At 36.4% G+C, this 17,669-nt stretch overlaps 2 protein-coding genes across 2 annotated transcripts; one reads left to right on the plus strand and one right to left on the minus strand.

Annotated features, from left to right (window-relative positions):
* Positions 1 to 3,618: 3,618 nt before the first annotated feature.
* Positions 3,619 to 4,734, minus strand: LOC107490372 (uncharacterized). Its single transcript, XM_016111144.1, has one exon. It carries the CDS (start codon positions 4,732 to 4,734, stop codon positions 3,619 to 3,621), a length of 1,116 nt encoding a protein of 371 aa, XP_015966630.1.
* Positions 4,735 to 6,146: 1,412 nt separating this feature from the next.
* LOC107490441 (protein CASP) lies at positions 6,147 to 15,556 on the plus strand. The gene is made up of 19 exons (XM_016111222.3): positions 6,147 to 6,322; positions 6,636 to 6,746; positions 6,941 to 7,119; positions 7,640 to 7,789; positions 8,612 to 8,700; positions 9,232 to 9,341; positions 9,555 to 9,649; positions 10,401 to 10,456; positions 10,826 to 10,991; positions 11,446 to 11,538; positions 11,648 to 11,776; positions 12,070 to 12,189; positions 12,360 to 12,446; positions 12,707 to 12,814; positions 12,938 to 13,081; positions 13,196 to 13,297; positions 13,860 to 13,939; positions 14,984 to 15,076; positions 15,171 to 15,556. Exons 1-19 carry the CDS (start codon positions 6,238 to 6,240, stop codon positions 15,229 to 15,231), a joined length of 2,058 nt encoding a protein of 685 aa, XP_015966708.1. The 5' UTR covers positions 6,147 to 6,237; the 3' UTR covers positions 15,232 to 15,556.
* Positions 15,557 to 17,669: the final 2,113 nt, after the last annotated feature.

Consider the following 17,669-nt stretch of genomic DNA (forward strand, 5'->3'; position numbering starts at 1 on the left):
CTGAAGGGTGTTTCTTTTGTTGATGTTTGTTCGGTAGTGTTGTAACTCCACATTATTTCAGGAATGAGGTCAGCCCATTCTCCTTTTGAATCTTCTAACTTCTTTTTAAGGCCCTGCAAAATGATCTTATTAGCGGCCTCGGCTAGACCGTTAGTTTGTGGATGCTCAACTGAAGAAAATTGTTGGGTTATTTTGAAATTTTGTAAGAAGTTTGTGAATCTTTGATCTATAAATTGTTTACCATTATCAGTGATAATGAATTGAGGAATACCAAAGCAGCATAGTATGTTTTTACATACAAAAGAGATCATTTTTTTAGAAGTAATTTTTGCTAATGGTATAGCCTCTATCCATTTGGTAAAGTAATCTATAGCAACGATTAGAAATTTAACCTGTCCTGGAACGGGGGGAAATGGTCCGAGGATATCCAGCCCCCATTTGTTGAATGGCCAACATACTTCAGATGTATGTAGTTGCTCGGCTGGATTGCGGATGATTGGTGTATGACATTGGCATTGATCGCAGTGTTGGACTTTGTACATGCAATCTTGCTTTAGCGTCGGCCAATAATAGTCGGCTCGAAGGATTTTTACGGCTAAGCTTTGGCCGCCGATGTATGTTCCGCAGACTCCTTCGTGGACTTCGTCCATTGCCAATTTCGCTTCTGTTGTGCTTAGACATCGTAGGAAAGGTCTTGTGAATCCTCTCTTGTATTGCTCGGTTCCCAGTATGGTGTAGAAGCTCTCTCTTCTTTTGAATTTCCGTGGATTTGGTGTGTTGTTCGCTACAAGACCTGTTTTCAAGTAGGTTATGAGAGGTAATCTCCAGTCGTCTTCTTGCATGACACTCGCAATTATTGTTTGCGTGATACTGGGCTCGTCCAGTGTTAATTGAGATAGTATATGTGTTTTTTCCTGACTTCTTGTTGTTGTTAATTTTGATAGGAGGTCCGCTCTGTTATTTTGCTCTTGAGGTATATGGGAAATATCAAATTTCTCGAAATTACTTACGAGATTGCTGACCGTTGTGTTGTATTTTTCTAGCAGGGGATCTTTTACCAGAAAATTACCTGTTACCTGTTGTACCACTAGGAGAGAGTCACATTTGACGTGTATTTATGTTATGCCCATGGTGTGTGCTAGCCGCAGTCCTGCTATTAATGCTTCATATTCTGCCTAGGTGTTGCTTGCATGGAAAGTAAATTGTAGTGATTATTCGAGTTGTATTCCTTGATCGCTTTCGAGGAGTATCCCTACTCCGGAGCCTTTACTGTTTGACGCTCCATACACGTATAGTGTCCATAAGTTGTCCTTAGGAGCTCGGTCTTCTGGAGTGAGTTCTGCCACAAAGTCGGCCAATGCCTGTGATTTGATGGCGCCTCTAGATTGGTACTAGATGTCGTATTCTGATAGTTCGATTGACCATTTAATTAGTCTTCCTGCTAGTTCAGGTTTCGTCAGTATCTGCCTTAATGGTTGTTTTGTTCTGACCACGATGGTGTGGCTTTGGAAATAGTGTCCTAGGCGCCTGGCTGTTGTGACTAGAGCCAGAGCTAGTTTCTCTAGTTTTGGGTAGCGAGTCTTGGCATTTTGGAGTGATTTGATGACAAAATATACTAGGTGTTGTTGCTTTTCTGTTTCTGTTACTAATATAGAATTGATAGCATGGTTTGTGATAGATAAGTATAAGTACAGCGGTTTACCTATTTCTGGTGTTTTGAGGATTGGGGGTGCTGAAAGTATGGCCTTGAGTTTTGTGAAAGCTGCTTCGCATTCCTCGGACTAGTGGAAATTTTCTTGTTTTCTCAAGTTTTTGAAAAAGTAATGTGATCGATGGGCTATGCAGGGCAGGAACCTAGACAATGCTGCAAGTCGGCCAGTCAGTTGTTGTACTTCTTTGACTGTCTTTAGGCTTCGCATATTTAGTATTGCCTGACACTTTTCGGGGTTTGCCTCGATGCCTCAGCATGTGAGCATAAAGCTGAGGAACTTTCCACTTTGTACTCCGAAAGCACACTTTTCTGGATTGAGTTTCATGTTGTATCTTCAGAGTTGTTGGAATATCTCTGTCAGGTCCTTGGCGTGGTTCGCTGTATGGGTTGACTTTGCCACCATGTCATCGACATAGACCTCTATGTTTCGTCCAATTTGCTTTGTGAAAATTTTGTCCATGAGACGTTGGTAGGTAACACCTGCATTTTTAAGTCCGAATGGCATAACCTTGTAGCAGAAATTACCACTGTCAGTGATAAAAGAAGTTTTATCTTGGTCAGTCTCGTGCATTAAAATTTTGTTATAACCGGAATAGTCATCCATGAAACTTAAACATTGAAAACCAGAGGAATTATCAACAAGTTTGTCAATGCATGGGAGGGGGTATGCGTCCTTTGGACAGGCCTTGTTGAGGTTTGTATAGTCCACACACATCCTCCACTTACCATTGTTTTTCTTTACTATTACCACATTGGCTAACCAGGTGGAGTATCTGAGCTCCTTAATGAAACCAGCGGTTAGTAATTTCTGGGTTTCTTCCAGGGAGGCCATCCTTTTGTCCCTGCCGAGGTGCCTTTTCTTCTGAGCGATAGGGCGCATTGACGGGTTGATGGCTAGTTTGTAGCAGATGACGTTTGAGTCTATTCCTGGCATGTCTGCTGGTGTCCAAGCGAATAGATCAACGTTTTGTCTCAAAAGTTTGACCATCTGAGTTCGTTCTTCCTCCTTCAGTGCATTGCCGAGGTATGTGTACTTGTCTTCGTTGCTTGTTAATTGAACTTTAGTGAGGTCGTCAATTGGCATTAGTCTTTCTTGATGGTTGGTCCTCGGATCCAAATCTGCCAGGGGGTAGTTGTTCCGAGTTATACACTGCCTGGACATATTGTTGGCCGGATTGTTTTGGTTAATCGCCCTTTAGGCTGGTGTTATAGCACTGTCTGGCCTCCTTTTGGTCTCCATGGATAGTCACAACTTTGTTATCCAACGACAGAAACTTGACACACAAATGCACAATAGAAACAACAGCGTTGAATGCGTTCAATGATGGTATGCTTAGGATGATATTATATGGGATTTTGTAGTCCACCACAAGATATTGTATTTTTAAAGTTCTGCTGTTAGGGTAGTCTCCAAAGGTGGTTTGTAACCAGATATAACCTTGGATAGAAACTCGCTCACCTGAGAAACCTACCAATTCTCCGGATGATGGTTGGAGGACTTTGTCGCTCATGTTCATCTTTTGGAAGGTTGAGTAGAACATCACGTCGGCGCTGCTCCCTGGGTCCATAAGGATCTTTTTTACTACAGGTTCTTCGACTTGTGCCGTGATGACTACGGGGTCGTCTAAATTTCGGTCAGCAGCCTTATAGTCCTCCGGGCTGAATGAGATTTTCGGTTTGTCTTTGTCGGCAGGTTGGGATATGGTTGAATCTGTCATGGTCATCATAGCTCGGTATGACCTTTTTCTTGCCGAGTTTGTGCATCCTCCACCTGTAAAACTACCAGAAATGCAATTTATTATTCTGCGGGGTGGGTTGTTATCATTTTCTACCTTTTTTCCTTTGTCCCGGGAGTTATTGGTTGATTTGTGTTGTTGGCCGAGGTCTTCGGCGCTTCTCCTTCGTCCTCAAGCGTCGATGTATTTGTCTAATAGTCCTTGGCGCGCCAGTTTTTCAAGGACGTCTTTTGCGATTACACAGTTATCCGTGGTGTGGCCGTATTTTTGGTGGAAAGCACAATACTTGGATCTGTCCACGTGTCTCTGGTCCTGGTATGTACCAGCTCTATTTGGGGGTTTGATGAGTTTGGAGTGTAGTATGTCTTTTACAATGTTCTCTCTTTTTGTGTTGAAGGGAGTGTAACTGTTAAATTTAGGAGTTAGTCTGAACGGTCTCTGGTCTGTCCTGCCGGCTGAGTGTCTATTTCGTCTTTCTTCCTCCTTGTTTGGAGTAGGCTTTACTTCTATTCGCAGTGCTCGAAATTCTTCAACCTCGATTTGAGTCGTTGCTTTCTCTCGGAATTCGGCTAGGGTCTTGGATTTCGCTATTACTATGGACTCCTGGAACTTCCCTGGCCGGAGGCCACTTTTCAGGGTATGGAGATGAACCTCGGGATTTAGGTTGGGTATCTCGTTGGTTGCTTCTGCAAACCTGGTCATGTAGTCTTTTAGGCTCTCGTTCGGCCCTTGTTTGATTGTACTTAGATAATTGGAGTTGTGGACATAAATCTTTGACGCGGCAAAGTGATTGACGAACTGATCGGCCAGCTCATCAAAGTTTGAGATGGAACCCTCAGGTAAGTTGGAGAACCAGATGAGCACGATCCCGTCGAGAAAGGTAGGAAAAGTTCGGCACAGGATGGGGTCAGACTCTTTATTCATGAACATCATGCCATAAAATTTGGTGACGTGGACATTTGGGTCTCCTATTCCTTGGTAGGGTTTTAGGGTTGAAGGCGGTGTGAGATTTTCGGGCATTTTGAAGCTCATCACTTCTTTTGTGAAATGGTTGGTTCTTTTGACGGTTGTTTTCGTGGTTTTGGGGATGGTTTGCTTGGTTTCCGAAGTATGTTCATCGTTGTCTCCCTTGTGTTCGGTACCCTTGTGCTCCCCCTTGGTACGATCGTGCTCCATCTGTCGCAAGAGTTTGGCCATCCTCTGATTCTCGGCCCTCAGGGCCTCATTGATCGCCAAAATTTCTGCCTGGTTGATGTCGGAGGGAGCGTGACTTTGTTCATCCGCCATATCTTACGCCCTGCAAAAAGGAGATGAAAAGATACGCAGAATAAGAAGGAAAATGGGGTTAAAGATAACTCGGAATGCCCCACGGTCGGCGCCAAATGTTCATATGTGAAAATGAACTCCGAGGTATAGCTCGTTCTCGTGATACTCGAACTGGCTTTTCTTGGAGCAATGACTGTGGAACTTCGTCTTCTCGAGGGGAGGCGATGTTGGGTACCTGAAAAGGGACTCCAACGCCCAAATAAATATGAGTATGAGAGATTTTATAAGAAAACTAGAGTGAATTGCGTACCTACAACTGAGTGAGCAATTCGCATATAATGGGGTTTGTTGAGGATGGTTATGCGCATTTGTTTGTTACCGGATTGAATGGGATCTTCGTTGGTGGCCTCACTTTCGGGATTGAGGAGAGATTTGAGGAGAGGTTACACGTTGACTCAGTTCCGAGTTTATTGCTATTTGATTTGATTTACCCTAACGGATCAACTGTATTTCTTCTTCATCTCAATATTTATACTTATATATTTTTTATTTTCATTTTTTCAATTTACAGCTTATATGACTACTTTATTGGTATACTTTATTGTTTACAATTCGTAAATTTTAATTCTAACAGTAGATTTTATAACTGTAAATGGCTATGGTGAAATAAAAGATATCAACAAAGACATGTTTGTTTTTAGGAAAAAAAGTGAAGGGTTGTTAGTATGGATAAGAAGAGGAAGAGAGAGATGAAAAAGAGAAAAAAAGAGAGGTATGTGATGAGAGGAGAGAGGAAAAGCAAGTGGAAGAGTGGATACTCTTTAAAAAATGTAAATTTTGGTGAAATTTTTACTTTTAAATCTAAAAAAAAAGATCAAAAGAGGAATTCTTTAACAAGAATTGAATGAAAAGCCAATTTGAGTCCTACTTTAATATTTTAAAATATAATTTGAATCGATTAAAGATTAAGAGACCTAATCAAATTGGGTCAAATTTCACTTGAGTTTTTATAATAATTTCTGTTATTCTGTTTTTGTTTTAGTCAAGTAAAATCTGATATTTTTGTAATGAAATTCAGCCTTTATTCTCTCTTCCCTTCTCTCAATCTTCTATTTCAATTTCTTTCTTGGCACATCTCCAAACCTATGCGCTATGATTCAATCGCCACTCTCATAACATGTTTTTGTCTGAGTCACACTTTTTTTTTCCCAACTTGTCAGTAATGAAGATTTGACATGGAAGCACCAAAAATATATTTTGGGCCAATTAGGCTAAATCGTAAAGCTCAAACTTCTTAAAGCCCAAGAAAGAAAAACCCGCACCAATCGTAATGCAATTATGCAAACGGATGTTGACAAATTAATAATGACCACTACGAAGGAAAAATGAAAATGAAAAGGGAAACACATGGATTATGAAAGAAATTATTAATAAACCTGTTAGTTAGTTAGGTACATAAGGATAAATAATTTGAATCAGTTGCCGAAAAAGAAATTGCCATTGCCGATCCAAGAGAGCTCGGAAATGGAGGCTCCGCAAGGTGGATCCGGATCTGACAGGGACAATCCCTCAGTTTCTCCGATCTCCGTCGTCTCCGCCTTCTGGAAAGGTATTTCAATCTCTATAGCAATTCACATTACAGTTTTTCCGTCGAATACTTCAACTTACACGCTTCACTTCAGCTCCATCGCTAAGCACCTACTATTTCCACCGATTTTCGCAGCTTTCATATTAGTTTGTGTGTTTATATGTGTGCTTATTTTGCATTTTGAGCCTTAATTTTTGCTTGTTCGAGTTTATGTATATGATGTTTGGTGCTTGTGGAAGACTTTTAAGGCATGTTTGGACAACTATTAATTAATAAGTCATTTTGGACTCGAATAAGTTATTTCAGCGAAGAATTTTTGCTTTTTGGTTTTCAGATTTTGAGCTGGAGAAGGAGAAATCAGTATTGGATGAGCAAGGGCTTCGCATTGCAGAGAACCAGGAGAACAGTCACAAAAATAGGCGCAAACTTGCTGAGAACACTCGAGGTATTTCAATTTGATGCTTTTGCTACTTTTATTCCTTTGCTTCTCCAAATTAAGGTATTGATGAAGATACACGAAATGGTTGCAACGTGCAACTACGCAAGTGTATAAATTTGGACGTGTTTTAGTTTGATTTATGTGTTTATGGTAAAGGAATGAATGTGTCTGAGAAATCATAAAAATGTGCTGCTTTACAGACTTTAAGAAAGCTTCGCCTGAGGATAAGTTAAGTTTGTTTAATAGCTTGCTCAAGGGATACCAGGAAGAGGTTGATAATCTTACTAAGAGAGCGAAATTTGGAGAGAATGCTTTTCTCAACATCTACCAAAAGCTCTATGAAGCTCCAGATCCTTATCCAGCTCTTGCATCGATTGCTGTAAGTTTCTACTGTTTTCACTTAGCTGCACCCTGTTTTTTCATGTTTCATTCCCTCCTTTGCATGAACCTATTGAACTTTTGCAAATTTATTGTATATTTGTGCACGAGATGAAACAGCGGTTCTTTTCTTTGTTGGAGGGCAGTTGTGGACAGGATGCAGTTTTATGATATTCCTTCTTAGTTGAATCAACCCTAAATCTTTGAGACAAAACTTTTGCTTCTATGATGACTCTGGTTTTCTCCCCACTTTCCCACAGTTGCTTTTTAAGGGTGCCTCTAAGTATTGAATAGAAGTGAAATTGGAAGCCCTGCTATGTTCTTTGTATGTATGATTTTATTGTAGACACCAATTTAGGCTTCGTTCAGTACTTAATTATACTTCTATGAAATTTTATTTCTCCTACCTTCTAATTTGTATTTATGAAACTTGTGTGCACTGTCATGTATCTACTTTTTTGTGTATGGAAGTCAATGCACTTATCATCACCTACCTGTTCTGATATATTTTCTTGGTACAGGAGCAAGATATCAAGTTATCTGAGTTAGAATCTGAGAACAGAAAAATGAAAGTTGAGCTCGAGGAATTCAGGACAGAGGCAACTCATTTGAAGAATCAGCAGGCTACAATACGAAGGCTTGAAGAGAGAAACCGGCAATTAGAGCAACAGGTGATTAATGCTTACAATATGACGTCTCTCAATTTTGGATGAAAATGCCTGTTGCTTCCCTTAAATGTTGCTTCCTATTTTGGTTTTATATGCATTTCTATTGTCGAGGATACATTATGATGATCTGTTTTGTCTTGTAGTCACCTTATACCATTTTTTCCTCTTCCAATTTAATTTTATGACACTTTAAAGGAATGAATATAGTTTTGTTGGAATCACTAATATAGTGTCAACTAAGGGTTGCTTTACATATAAGCTTTTATCTAATATCCAGCACTATATAATGTAACTACTCTTGAATCTAATGTTGGGTATTACATAATGTCTTCCACTTCATATAAGAGGAGAACTAGGTATTACCAGGTGTTGGTGTTCCGCTATAGTTCTGGTAAAAATGTTCCCAATGATTCACCAATTTTCAACTTTGAAATTACCAGCATGTGTTGCATGTTTCATGGTGCACGCTGTGCAAAGGAGTGAATGTGTGGGCATGCACCCGCCCAGGCAAAAGCCACTGAAAAACTTGTTTGTGGTAAATAGTTTTTTAGATTGTTATGTCCACTTGCATTGTCTATGAATAAATTTTGGCACAACGGTTTTTGGTTTTTAACTATTGGCATTTCCGGTTTTACATGTCTAGTATTAGGGAATTTCTGTGGTGAAAAAGTTATTCTTCCCATCATTATATTCGTATTTATCTTATGATGCATTTGCATGGTTATTAGAATTCTGTGAATCTCATACATCTTTAAAATTCGATTACCATTTAGAGCTTCCTGTTTTTTCTGGGCTTCAATTTGACATTTAACTTATGTGAGCTAGATGGAAGAGAAAGTGAAAGAATTTGTGGAAATTAAGCAACGCAGTTTGGCAGAAGAGAACCAGAAAACTCTGGAAGTTTTGAAAGAAAGGTGTCTTCTTATCTCCTGTTGTATATTTTTTGTTTGGTTCATTATGGCATATTGCCAAATTTAGGTGATCTTTTTTGTGTTAGCACTCCTAGTATTGCCAAAGTAGACTACAGGGAAAAAAAGATCTTGTAGAAGTATGGGATTAACACCCCACGTGAGAATAGAAACAATATGACACCAAGCAACTATCTGCGCACATGGAAAAGTGGTGGGATGAAAGCAAAAAAATTCTGTTTATAGTCAAGTATAATTAGGAAAGCTAGGGAAAGGGAGAGAACAAACAAGGATTGAGTGTGGAATTGATTGTGATGAGAAAAATGATATGACTCGTGTGAGTGAGGGAAAGTCTATCTTTGCAAATGTGTTTTCTATAGTTGGGAGTTATTCTCACTTTTTCTATAATCAATTACCTGGCTTCCACTCAGTTTGTCCTTCTTTTCTGTACTTTAGCTGAACACCATTCTATTGAAACCATCTTTATCTGCCTTACCACTTGTTTATCCAGACTGATAATCACTTTATTGTATGCAGGGAAGAAGCACTGCAGGAGCAGTTGCGGCATGCCAAAGAAAGTGTTTCGAACATGCAGAAATTACATGAACTTGCACAAAACCAATTATTTGAACTCCGTGCCCAATCCGGTAATAAAATATCTCCATTTAAACTTTTGGGCATACACTATTTCACTCCCTTACTTAAACCTGTAACATCAATCATTTACATTGCTATACTCTGATCTTGGCAGTTGGCACTATGCCTTCTTTCTGCATATTGAAGTTTTGATTCACTGAATATTGTTCTATATATATATATATATATATACACAAATAATTCTCGTGTTTTCTCAAAATTAGAGGAAGAGAGGGCAGCTAAGCAATCAGAGGTCAACCTTCTGATGGATGAAGTTGAACGAGCACAAGCAATGCTTCATGGTTTGGAAAGAGAGAAGGTGCAATGTACAAACTTTTATTTGATTTTGAATTTTGATCTTGTAATCAAGTAGCAGGTGCATTCTACAAGTCTTGCTGCTTAGAAAAAGTATATCCTAATATTAGGTTTAGGAAAAAATTAGCTAACAAGCCTATTTCAATGGTGGCATCCAAAATACCTAATGATTATGGGCATTCATTATACTTAGTTCTTTCCATTTGTTTCAGAATCTATGCAATCTCATAATCCAATATTCTTAGCTTTATTCTCGTGTAGCTTTCAGATGTGAATGTTATGGTAGATGATCCAACATACAAGAGAATAATATAAATGAATACATTTGGGATTAAATTGGAGTAGCACCTATTGGGAAGTTAATAGCAACTTGACTGAGGTTGTTTGGTCATGTACCAGTGTATTTCTAATGAGGAAAGTGGATGATGGAATATAGTTTGAATAACAAGGAATTAAAGATAATGAAGGGGAAAACTTTAGGTGAACTTTGAGAAAGCAGTAGCTTTAAATGTTTTTTTATTTTTTTTATATAAAAAAAATTAGTTTGTCATAGAATGCAATCATTGTTTCCAAGTTCCAAGCTTTCCTAATGAGATACAATTTCAGTGTTGTACTGTTTTTTTCTCCATGTTAGGTTCCCTTTTCCAAGAAACAATTTATTGTTTCTGCCTAACTAGTAATTTTGTTACTGCTGCAATCAGTTCAAGTTCTGCCAGACTTCTGTTTGTTATATTGATCTATCTTTGTCTGTGCAGGGGGTCCTCCGGTCTCAGTTACAAACAGCTAACGAAGCAAGTGAAATTAAGAAAAGGTATGGTGGTCATTATCTTAGTTTATTTGGAAAAGTAATATTCTGTACCTGAAGAAACAATAGTAATTGATGTACGCATTTACACATATTTTGCTATCTAAATGGATAACATCCGTGTTTAACTATTTCTACACGATGGAATACTTTTCTTTGGGATATAAGATGGTTTATCATAACCTTGTTATCCATCATACAGAAACTTATTCAGTACACATATAATTGTTATCCTCTTCCATCTATCTGTCTCTCTATATATGCATTCTCATTCCTCAGTACTGCTCAAATGTTTTTATTTTTCTTATTTTTAAATCATTTCTTTTTTAGTTTCGAACAATATTTTTCAGATTACTGTGTGCTTTTATTTTGCAGTGACAATTTAGACTCAAATAGTGTGCTTGAAAATTCTTTAAATGCTAAGGAGAAGCAAATCTCGGAACTGAACATGGAGCTGCACAATATTGAAACAACCTTATCAAATGAAAGAGAAGAACATATGAATGATGTCAAGAAACTTACTGCAATGCTCAACGAAAAGGTTATTTTCAGTAGGCCAAAGTCTTCTAAATACAGATTTGTTCATGTTATCACATAAGTGATTGTGAATACCCAAAGATTTTGGTTCCACATTTTTGGATTTTAAGTAACCTAGTCCTCATCAGATGCATTACTAGTTGAAATATCAGCAATTATACAGAACTCCAAATCCAGTTACATGACACATGAATTAGGACTAATAGATGTTTAACCTCTCAAACTCGTTGAGAGATTGAAAAGTTATGCTTCATTGCTATATATTTTTGTCTATTCTTTCTTTAGCTTGTTTTCCTTCCATCTTTTTTGTAAAAAAATAAAAATAGAAATAAAAATAAAATCTGTATAATTGTTCTCGAAGTACTCTCTTTAATTATATTATGGGCCATATGCTGTATTTTATTTCCTTTTTCCCGACCTTAAGCTCTTGGGTTTTTTTGGTGCTCCACTTAATATAGGAGGCTGCTCTTGAAGCAATGAAGAAAGAGCTTCTAGCAAGGCCAACAGAAAAAATGGTAGATGACTTGCGTAAGAAAGTGAAGATTTTGCAGGTAGATTTATTTTTCTCTGGTTTTGCTAATGTGCATTTTGGTGACCTCTCTGTTTTGGGTGTCACTGTCTATCGATCTATCTATCTAACCTTTTGTTAGCTACATGCAGGCTGTGGGATATAATTCAATTGAGGCTGAAGACTGGGAAGTGGCTACAAGTGGGGAGGAGATGAGCAGGATGGAGTCTCTACTGCTTGATAAGAACCGTAAAATGGAGCATGAGCTGACACAGTTGAAGGTATGAATGGTTTGTTTCGCAATGGGACATACATTCGTGCCCCCACCCTCACCCTCCAAAATAAAAAGTATTTTGCAAAAGAAAAAGAAAAGGAAAAAAAAATGAAAAATCATAATACATATTTCCTGGTAAGAAAGGCTTATTAGGAAAACCAATGGTTCCTACACATGTTGTCCATGTTGTGGAATTAACAATAATTTTTTGCATACTAGACTGTTCTTAAAGATAATCTGGAGGTGTTAATGCTGGCCATTTTGAAGTCTCTGTTATCTTGATTACTTTATTGTTTTTAGGTCACACTTTCTGAGAAAACATCCTTACTGGAAACAGCAGAACAGAAGATAACAGAACTTACAGCAATGGTTAATGAGCAACAGAAGTTGATACAGAAGTTGGAAGATGATATATTGAAGGTTTGGAACAAGTACCACAAAAACCACTATTAGTATATTCTTCTGTATAGACAATTAACCCCTCTCATTTCCTTATTTATTTAACTTTTTTATTCATTTACAAGTTATGATGAAATTCGCTTTTTAATTTCCTGAATATATCTAGTGACATGTTTTTAACTTTTGTATAGGGATATAGTTCCAATCCCAAAGATCGCAAAGGAAACTTCCTTGATGACTGGGATCTTTCAGAAGCTGGCAGTGGTGAGACATCTGAGGTAAATTTCCCTTTCCATAAAGGAGTGTATTGTAAACCATCACTTATCCTTTTCCTTTAGGTAGGAGTGTTAATCACTTAATCCCCTTGAAATTTAATTCAGGAAATTAAAAGATCATGATTTGGGAAACAAAAAAAGAAAAAAGAATAAAGACTGGCTAAATAACTTTGGATTAAGTGATAAATTATGAATCAAAACTTTCTGTTGCATCAATGTTCATTTGAATTTAAAGAATTCTTAATTTTCTTATTGTGCACCAGAGTACAGACCAAAGGCAAGTATCCTTAGACCCGGATCAGAGCTCAATGCTTAAAGTGATATGTAATCAGCGAGATCGATTTAGGGCACGCTTGCGAGAGACTGAAGAGGTATGCTTATTATCAGTAATATGTAGAACTATTTCTTTTTTATACATGTCCAACATTATTTCATACAAATTTTAGATATTAGATACTATATTGTTGACTCTCTGTATTGTTAACTTTTAATAGGAAATAAGACAGTTGAAGGAGAAGATTGGGGTATTAACTGTGGAACTGGAAAAGTGCAAAGCCGACAATGTCAAGCTATATGGGAAGATTCGCTATGTCCAAGATTATAATCTTGAGAAAGTCGTTTCTAGGGGATCTAAAAAGGTGTTCTAAATGTTACTTCGTTTTAACATCATCCTATTATTTTCTTTAAGTTCATTCATTTTTCAAAAGTTTCTTTTACCCTAGTGTTGTATTTGTTTGTGATTTTACATTCAGTATGCAGAAGATCTTGAAAGTGGCTTCGCATCTGATGTGGAATCTAAATACAAGAAGATATATGAGGATGATATAAACCCTTTTGCAGCATTCTCAAAGAAGGTAGCTCGGCTTGGCTACTCTAGTGAAGCATAGCATTTTTCTTTTCAATTGCCTAACATTTTAAGTTGGTAATTAAGTGGCACAGTTTGTCTTTCTAATGAACTATGTTTATGCTGAAACAGAAAAGCCCGTTTCTCCAAGATAACTGAAATCATAACTATGGTTAATGCTGTCATACAGAAGTTTCCCTTAAAACTGTGTTTTTATGAAATTTCATTTGTGCAAAATGTAGTTTCAGATATATTAACGAAATTGGAAATTGGTATATGGCTAGTCTTCAGATACTTGCCATAATACCCGTCACATTGATTTAAGATCTGAACTTGCATTTGTTAAATATGCATTTTACCTGTTAGTGTTGGAGAACACTGCTACTAGCAATTACTGATGTTTAGATCTCCCTTTTCCATCATCCACATAATATATATTTGTGGTTGGAGGAGGAAAGATCTGATTGTTGGGAACTTGTAATACTTATCTATCATTATGTGGGAATTCATTTTCTAACCAATATTATTTAACTTTAATTATGAACTGATCCATCTGTTTTTAATATAACTAGGAAAGGGATCAAAGATACAAGGAATTGGGAATCAGGGACAGAATTACGCTCAGCAGTGGACGATTTCTTCTTGGTAACAAGTAAGATTCTGTCTTATTTCTAATAATAATAATTTTTTTACTGCGTAAATGGTTCATAAATCTGTTCAGTCAAATAAAAAAAATGCTTTGTTAATCTGTTCTGTTAAAGGGGGGAAAATGGTTTATTAATCTGTTCTCCTGAGGCGGTAATCTTACGAAATTCTTAAACAGATTTGCAAGGACTTTACTTGTCATTTAACTGTTTAACCAATCATGAGTAAAGAAAAATATGTGCTTTCGGGTGTTGGAAGCCCTTGTCCATCTCAATGGTTCTTGTCTTGGAAGAACTTTCTCTGCAAGTGTGGTTAGTCTGTCACGGGAGTTTTCTCAATTTTCTGGTAGCAGTTCATTTACCCTGTGTTGAGTATACCTAATTTTGTTGAACTTGATTTGCTGCTCATTGGTCATCATCTTGTCACCTCTGTTCCTGTGTTGCCCTGTGATGCTTCATTTTAACCCACCGTTGTGATAGTACTAACCAGTTTCACTAATGTTACGACATCTTATGCTTCTGATAAGATATTCCACGCGTAAAACTGGAAGTTGCAACAACCTTTTCAACCGTTCAAGTTATTCCTGATATATACATCAGCTCCCGAAGTTACATTGCCCTATTTCCGTACTTCATTATGGTGCTGCAATTGCCATAATCTAACCTGAAACGTAAATACAGCCTTCATTTGGTTATATATTTTGCTATTATAGATAATTACTTCTTGCACTCCTTAGCTTTTTGTTATAACTTCATTTTCACCGAAAGTTTCTAAGAGAAAGGATTTGTCTCATTCCCAAGGTAGGTTAAGGACTATAGGGCATGCCATAAAGTTATGGGTGACCTACCAACAACGATTGAACCCAGCATCTTTAACTTTGTTCAAATTTTCCAGTTGAGCAAATTCCTAATAATCTAATTGGCACTTGTTCTGCTTTTTTAACTGGTGCTTTGAGGAAAAAACATTGAAAATTGAATGTATCGTTTATTTTTGTGTATGTGGATAAAAAAGGTATATTACATTGTTCATTGAGAAAATAATGATTTTGCAGATATGCTCGAACTTTTGCATTCTTTTATACTATTGGATTGCATGTCTTGGTCTTCACCTGTCTCTACCGAATGTCAGCTCTGAGTTACCTTAGGTAAATATCTGATGACCAAATTTTCACTATCGTAACTGCTACAAGATCAACTTTAGTTAACGACCATTGTCTAACCCTTTTTATTTTCCTACAGCAATGGACCAGAAGAATTCTTGGTTGGAGAGAAGAATGTTAATCTTCCACGGGCACCATAGTGGCTATTCAACTATAATTTTCGGTGGTGGTCATTTTCTTCTACTTGAATGGTACAACTAAAATTCAGAGGTCATTTTCTCAACTTGTACGGGGCACGTGGCGGGTTGGTCAATTTTTACCAATGGTGTGTGACCACATTGTCAATATTCAATTAATATAAAATAAATTTACTGTTTGTACATATGATAGTGTTGTTTAATGCAAATGGGATATAGGATATTCAATGAATACTCAATACATTGTTAATTTCAATTAACATAAAATACAAAAGAAAATGGGGACACATTGTCATTAGTCAATACAATTTTTAATGAGATATAGTTATATCTTTCTTTTCCCCGATAAACTTGAGAATGATAAGACACTTATATATAATTATAATCAATAGTTAACTAAATATTTAAAGTGCGTTTAAATATGAGTTCTTTAACAATATCTGAGAGGTTATACAAGTAATAGATGAAGGCTAAGCTAATGAGAATACAAATACATTGGCTCACAAGGATTATTATATTTGAGCCACATTAATTATTTTACTTAACTGGTTAAATTGAAATGTCCTTGTCGCAGTTGGAAAGAGAAAATGGCAATTCTGCGGGGAGATAAACTCAATTACTGGGTATTATCTCGAACGGTGGATTTGTGTGTATGAATCGACAATGCCAGGAAACGATTGACTGCCATTAACATTGATAACCATGCATTAGATTTTCATTTTTCTCCTTGATAATTCATTTATTTCTCAATATTTACTAGAGTGAGGATCATATTACATGATAAACTCACTAGACTCAATAGGATTCACATTTATTACTACAAGGTCTAGTACTCTAGTAGTTGTTAGCTATATCCTCTCTGCTAAGTTTTACTTTCATCTTTTCTGAACATATTCTTAAGAAACACAAAGCAATAGCATTAGATGAGGACGGTTTAAATTAAATTTTTAAATAGCAAGATTTATGAACATCGCCAGCCACCCTTAAATTAATCTAAACAGTTCTTTAATTGAGAAGACTGAGTTTTGGTTCACATATAATTCTGGAATAATAAAAGAAAGGGGGGAGGGGGAGTATTTTTGACATAATCATTCAGCTTTATTATTTGCTACAAAACATCTTCACTCTTATAGTAAATATCTCAAAAATTATGTGAAATTCCTAATTAATTAATTAATAATAATAGTATATTAGAGTTTTGAGATTAATACTAAATAGTAAATACCCACTAAAAATTACACACATTTTCCTCAATATATATGAAAAACAAGAATATAAAATGTGTACTGCTAACAATTTTGAATGTGTCCTTAGCTAAACTTGAACCAAGATTAAAACTAATCCTAGAGAAAGACGTCATTGGTTGTTCAACATGAAAACAACACTTCTTTGAAGAAAGTGAGTTGGGTTAGTGATTAAGTATTGTGATTAATCGTCCAAAGAAAGTGTTAAGAAGTTTCCTTTATTAGAATAGCTGTTCCCTTCAATTGGTTAACTATAATATAATTCCTCTTTTTGACCATACTCGATAAAAGGTAAAGGAAGAAATGTCTACAAACTTTGCTGTCATATTCATCATGATCCCTTGTTAACTTGATCTTCAATAGTGTAGCGTAGCAGTACAACCTATCTCAATTAATTCATACCGTTAGTATGGCAAACATGATTATTGTCAACATCCTTTAAGAGGCTTCAATGGGCAAATCTCCAAGTGGTTTCACAGAAAGGAAGGAAAGGAAAGAAGAGGGGTGGGGGGGACCATATTTATTTTAAAGGTAACACAAAAAAAGAAAAAAAATGATAATGTCACTCTATCTTCACGTAACCTTTTTTTTGTATTATATATTTGTATAAATTTGTAGAGAGATGAGGAGTATTACTAAAATAGTTACCTTTAAAATTTAAAAAATGTTGCGGTCAGCAATATTGTTTTGTTACAATATTATTCTGGAGACTTTATTTTCTCATTTCGTAATTCAATAACATTAGAGTAATCTTTCTAAGAAACTATAGGAATTATTACCAGCTTTTAACAAAGCCCACCTCAATGCATTTCCCATATCCAAGCAAAAGAGAATGGCGGGGAAAGATGAACCCCAAGATTGGAGGCTTCACTTGTGCCATAACACACGATCATATATAAAAATTAAAAAATAAATTATATTTTTTGTTAATATTTTTGTTTTTTTTATTAAATAAAATACAAAATTTATTAATTTAATATTTTTATATATAATATTTATATTTATATCTCATTTATTAAATATAATTTTATGTTTATGTATCTCTATTCTTAATATCATGTACACGGAAAACAAACGTCGCCATATATCTTGGGAATTGCATCAACTTTTTAAAGCATTCTTGGGTGACCTAACTATTACTAGTTTAGATGTAAATTCTTCGTCAATGCCATGATTGTTGGAAGTTGGAACTAAAGT

This window comes from Arachis duranensis, chromosome 5 (assembly GCF_000817695.3).
Source record: "Arachis duranensis cultivar V14167 chromosome 5, aradu.V14167.gnm2.J7QH, whole genome shotgun sequence".
In the NCBI taxonomy this organism is placed as follows: Eukaryota; Viridiplantae; Streptophyta; class Magnoliopsida; order Fabales; family Fabaceae; genus Arachis; species Arachis duranensis.

Coding starts and splice junctions, on each gene's coding strand:
- LOC107490441 (XM_016111222.3), top strand. CDS start 6,238: ATGGAGGCTCCGCAAGGTGGATCCGGATCTGACAGGGACAATCCCTCA. Junction 6,323..6,635: donor CGTCTCCGCCTTCTGGAAAG/GTATTTCAATCT, acceptor TTTGGTTTTCAG/ATTTTGAGCTGGAGAAGGAG. Junction 10,457..10,825: donor GCAAGTGAAATTAAGAAAAG/GTATGGTGGTCA, acceptor TTTATTTTGCAG/TGACAATTTAGACTCAAATA.
- LOC107490372 (XM_016111144.1), bottom strand. CDS start 4,734: ATGGCGGATGAACAAAGTCACGCTCCCTCCGACATCAACCAGGCAGAA.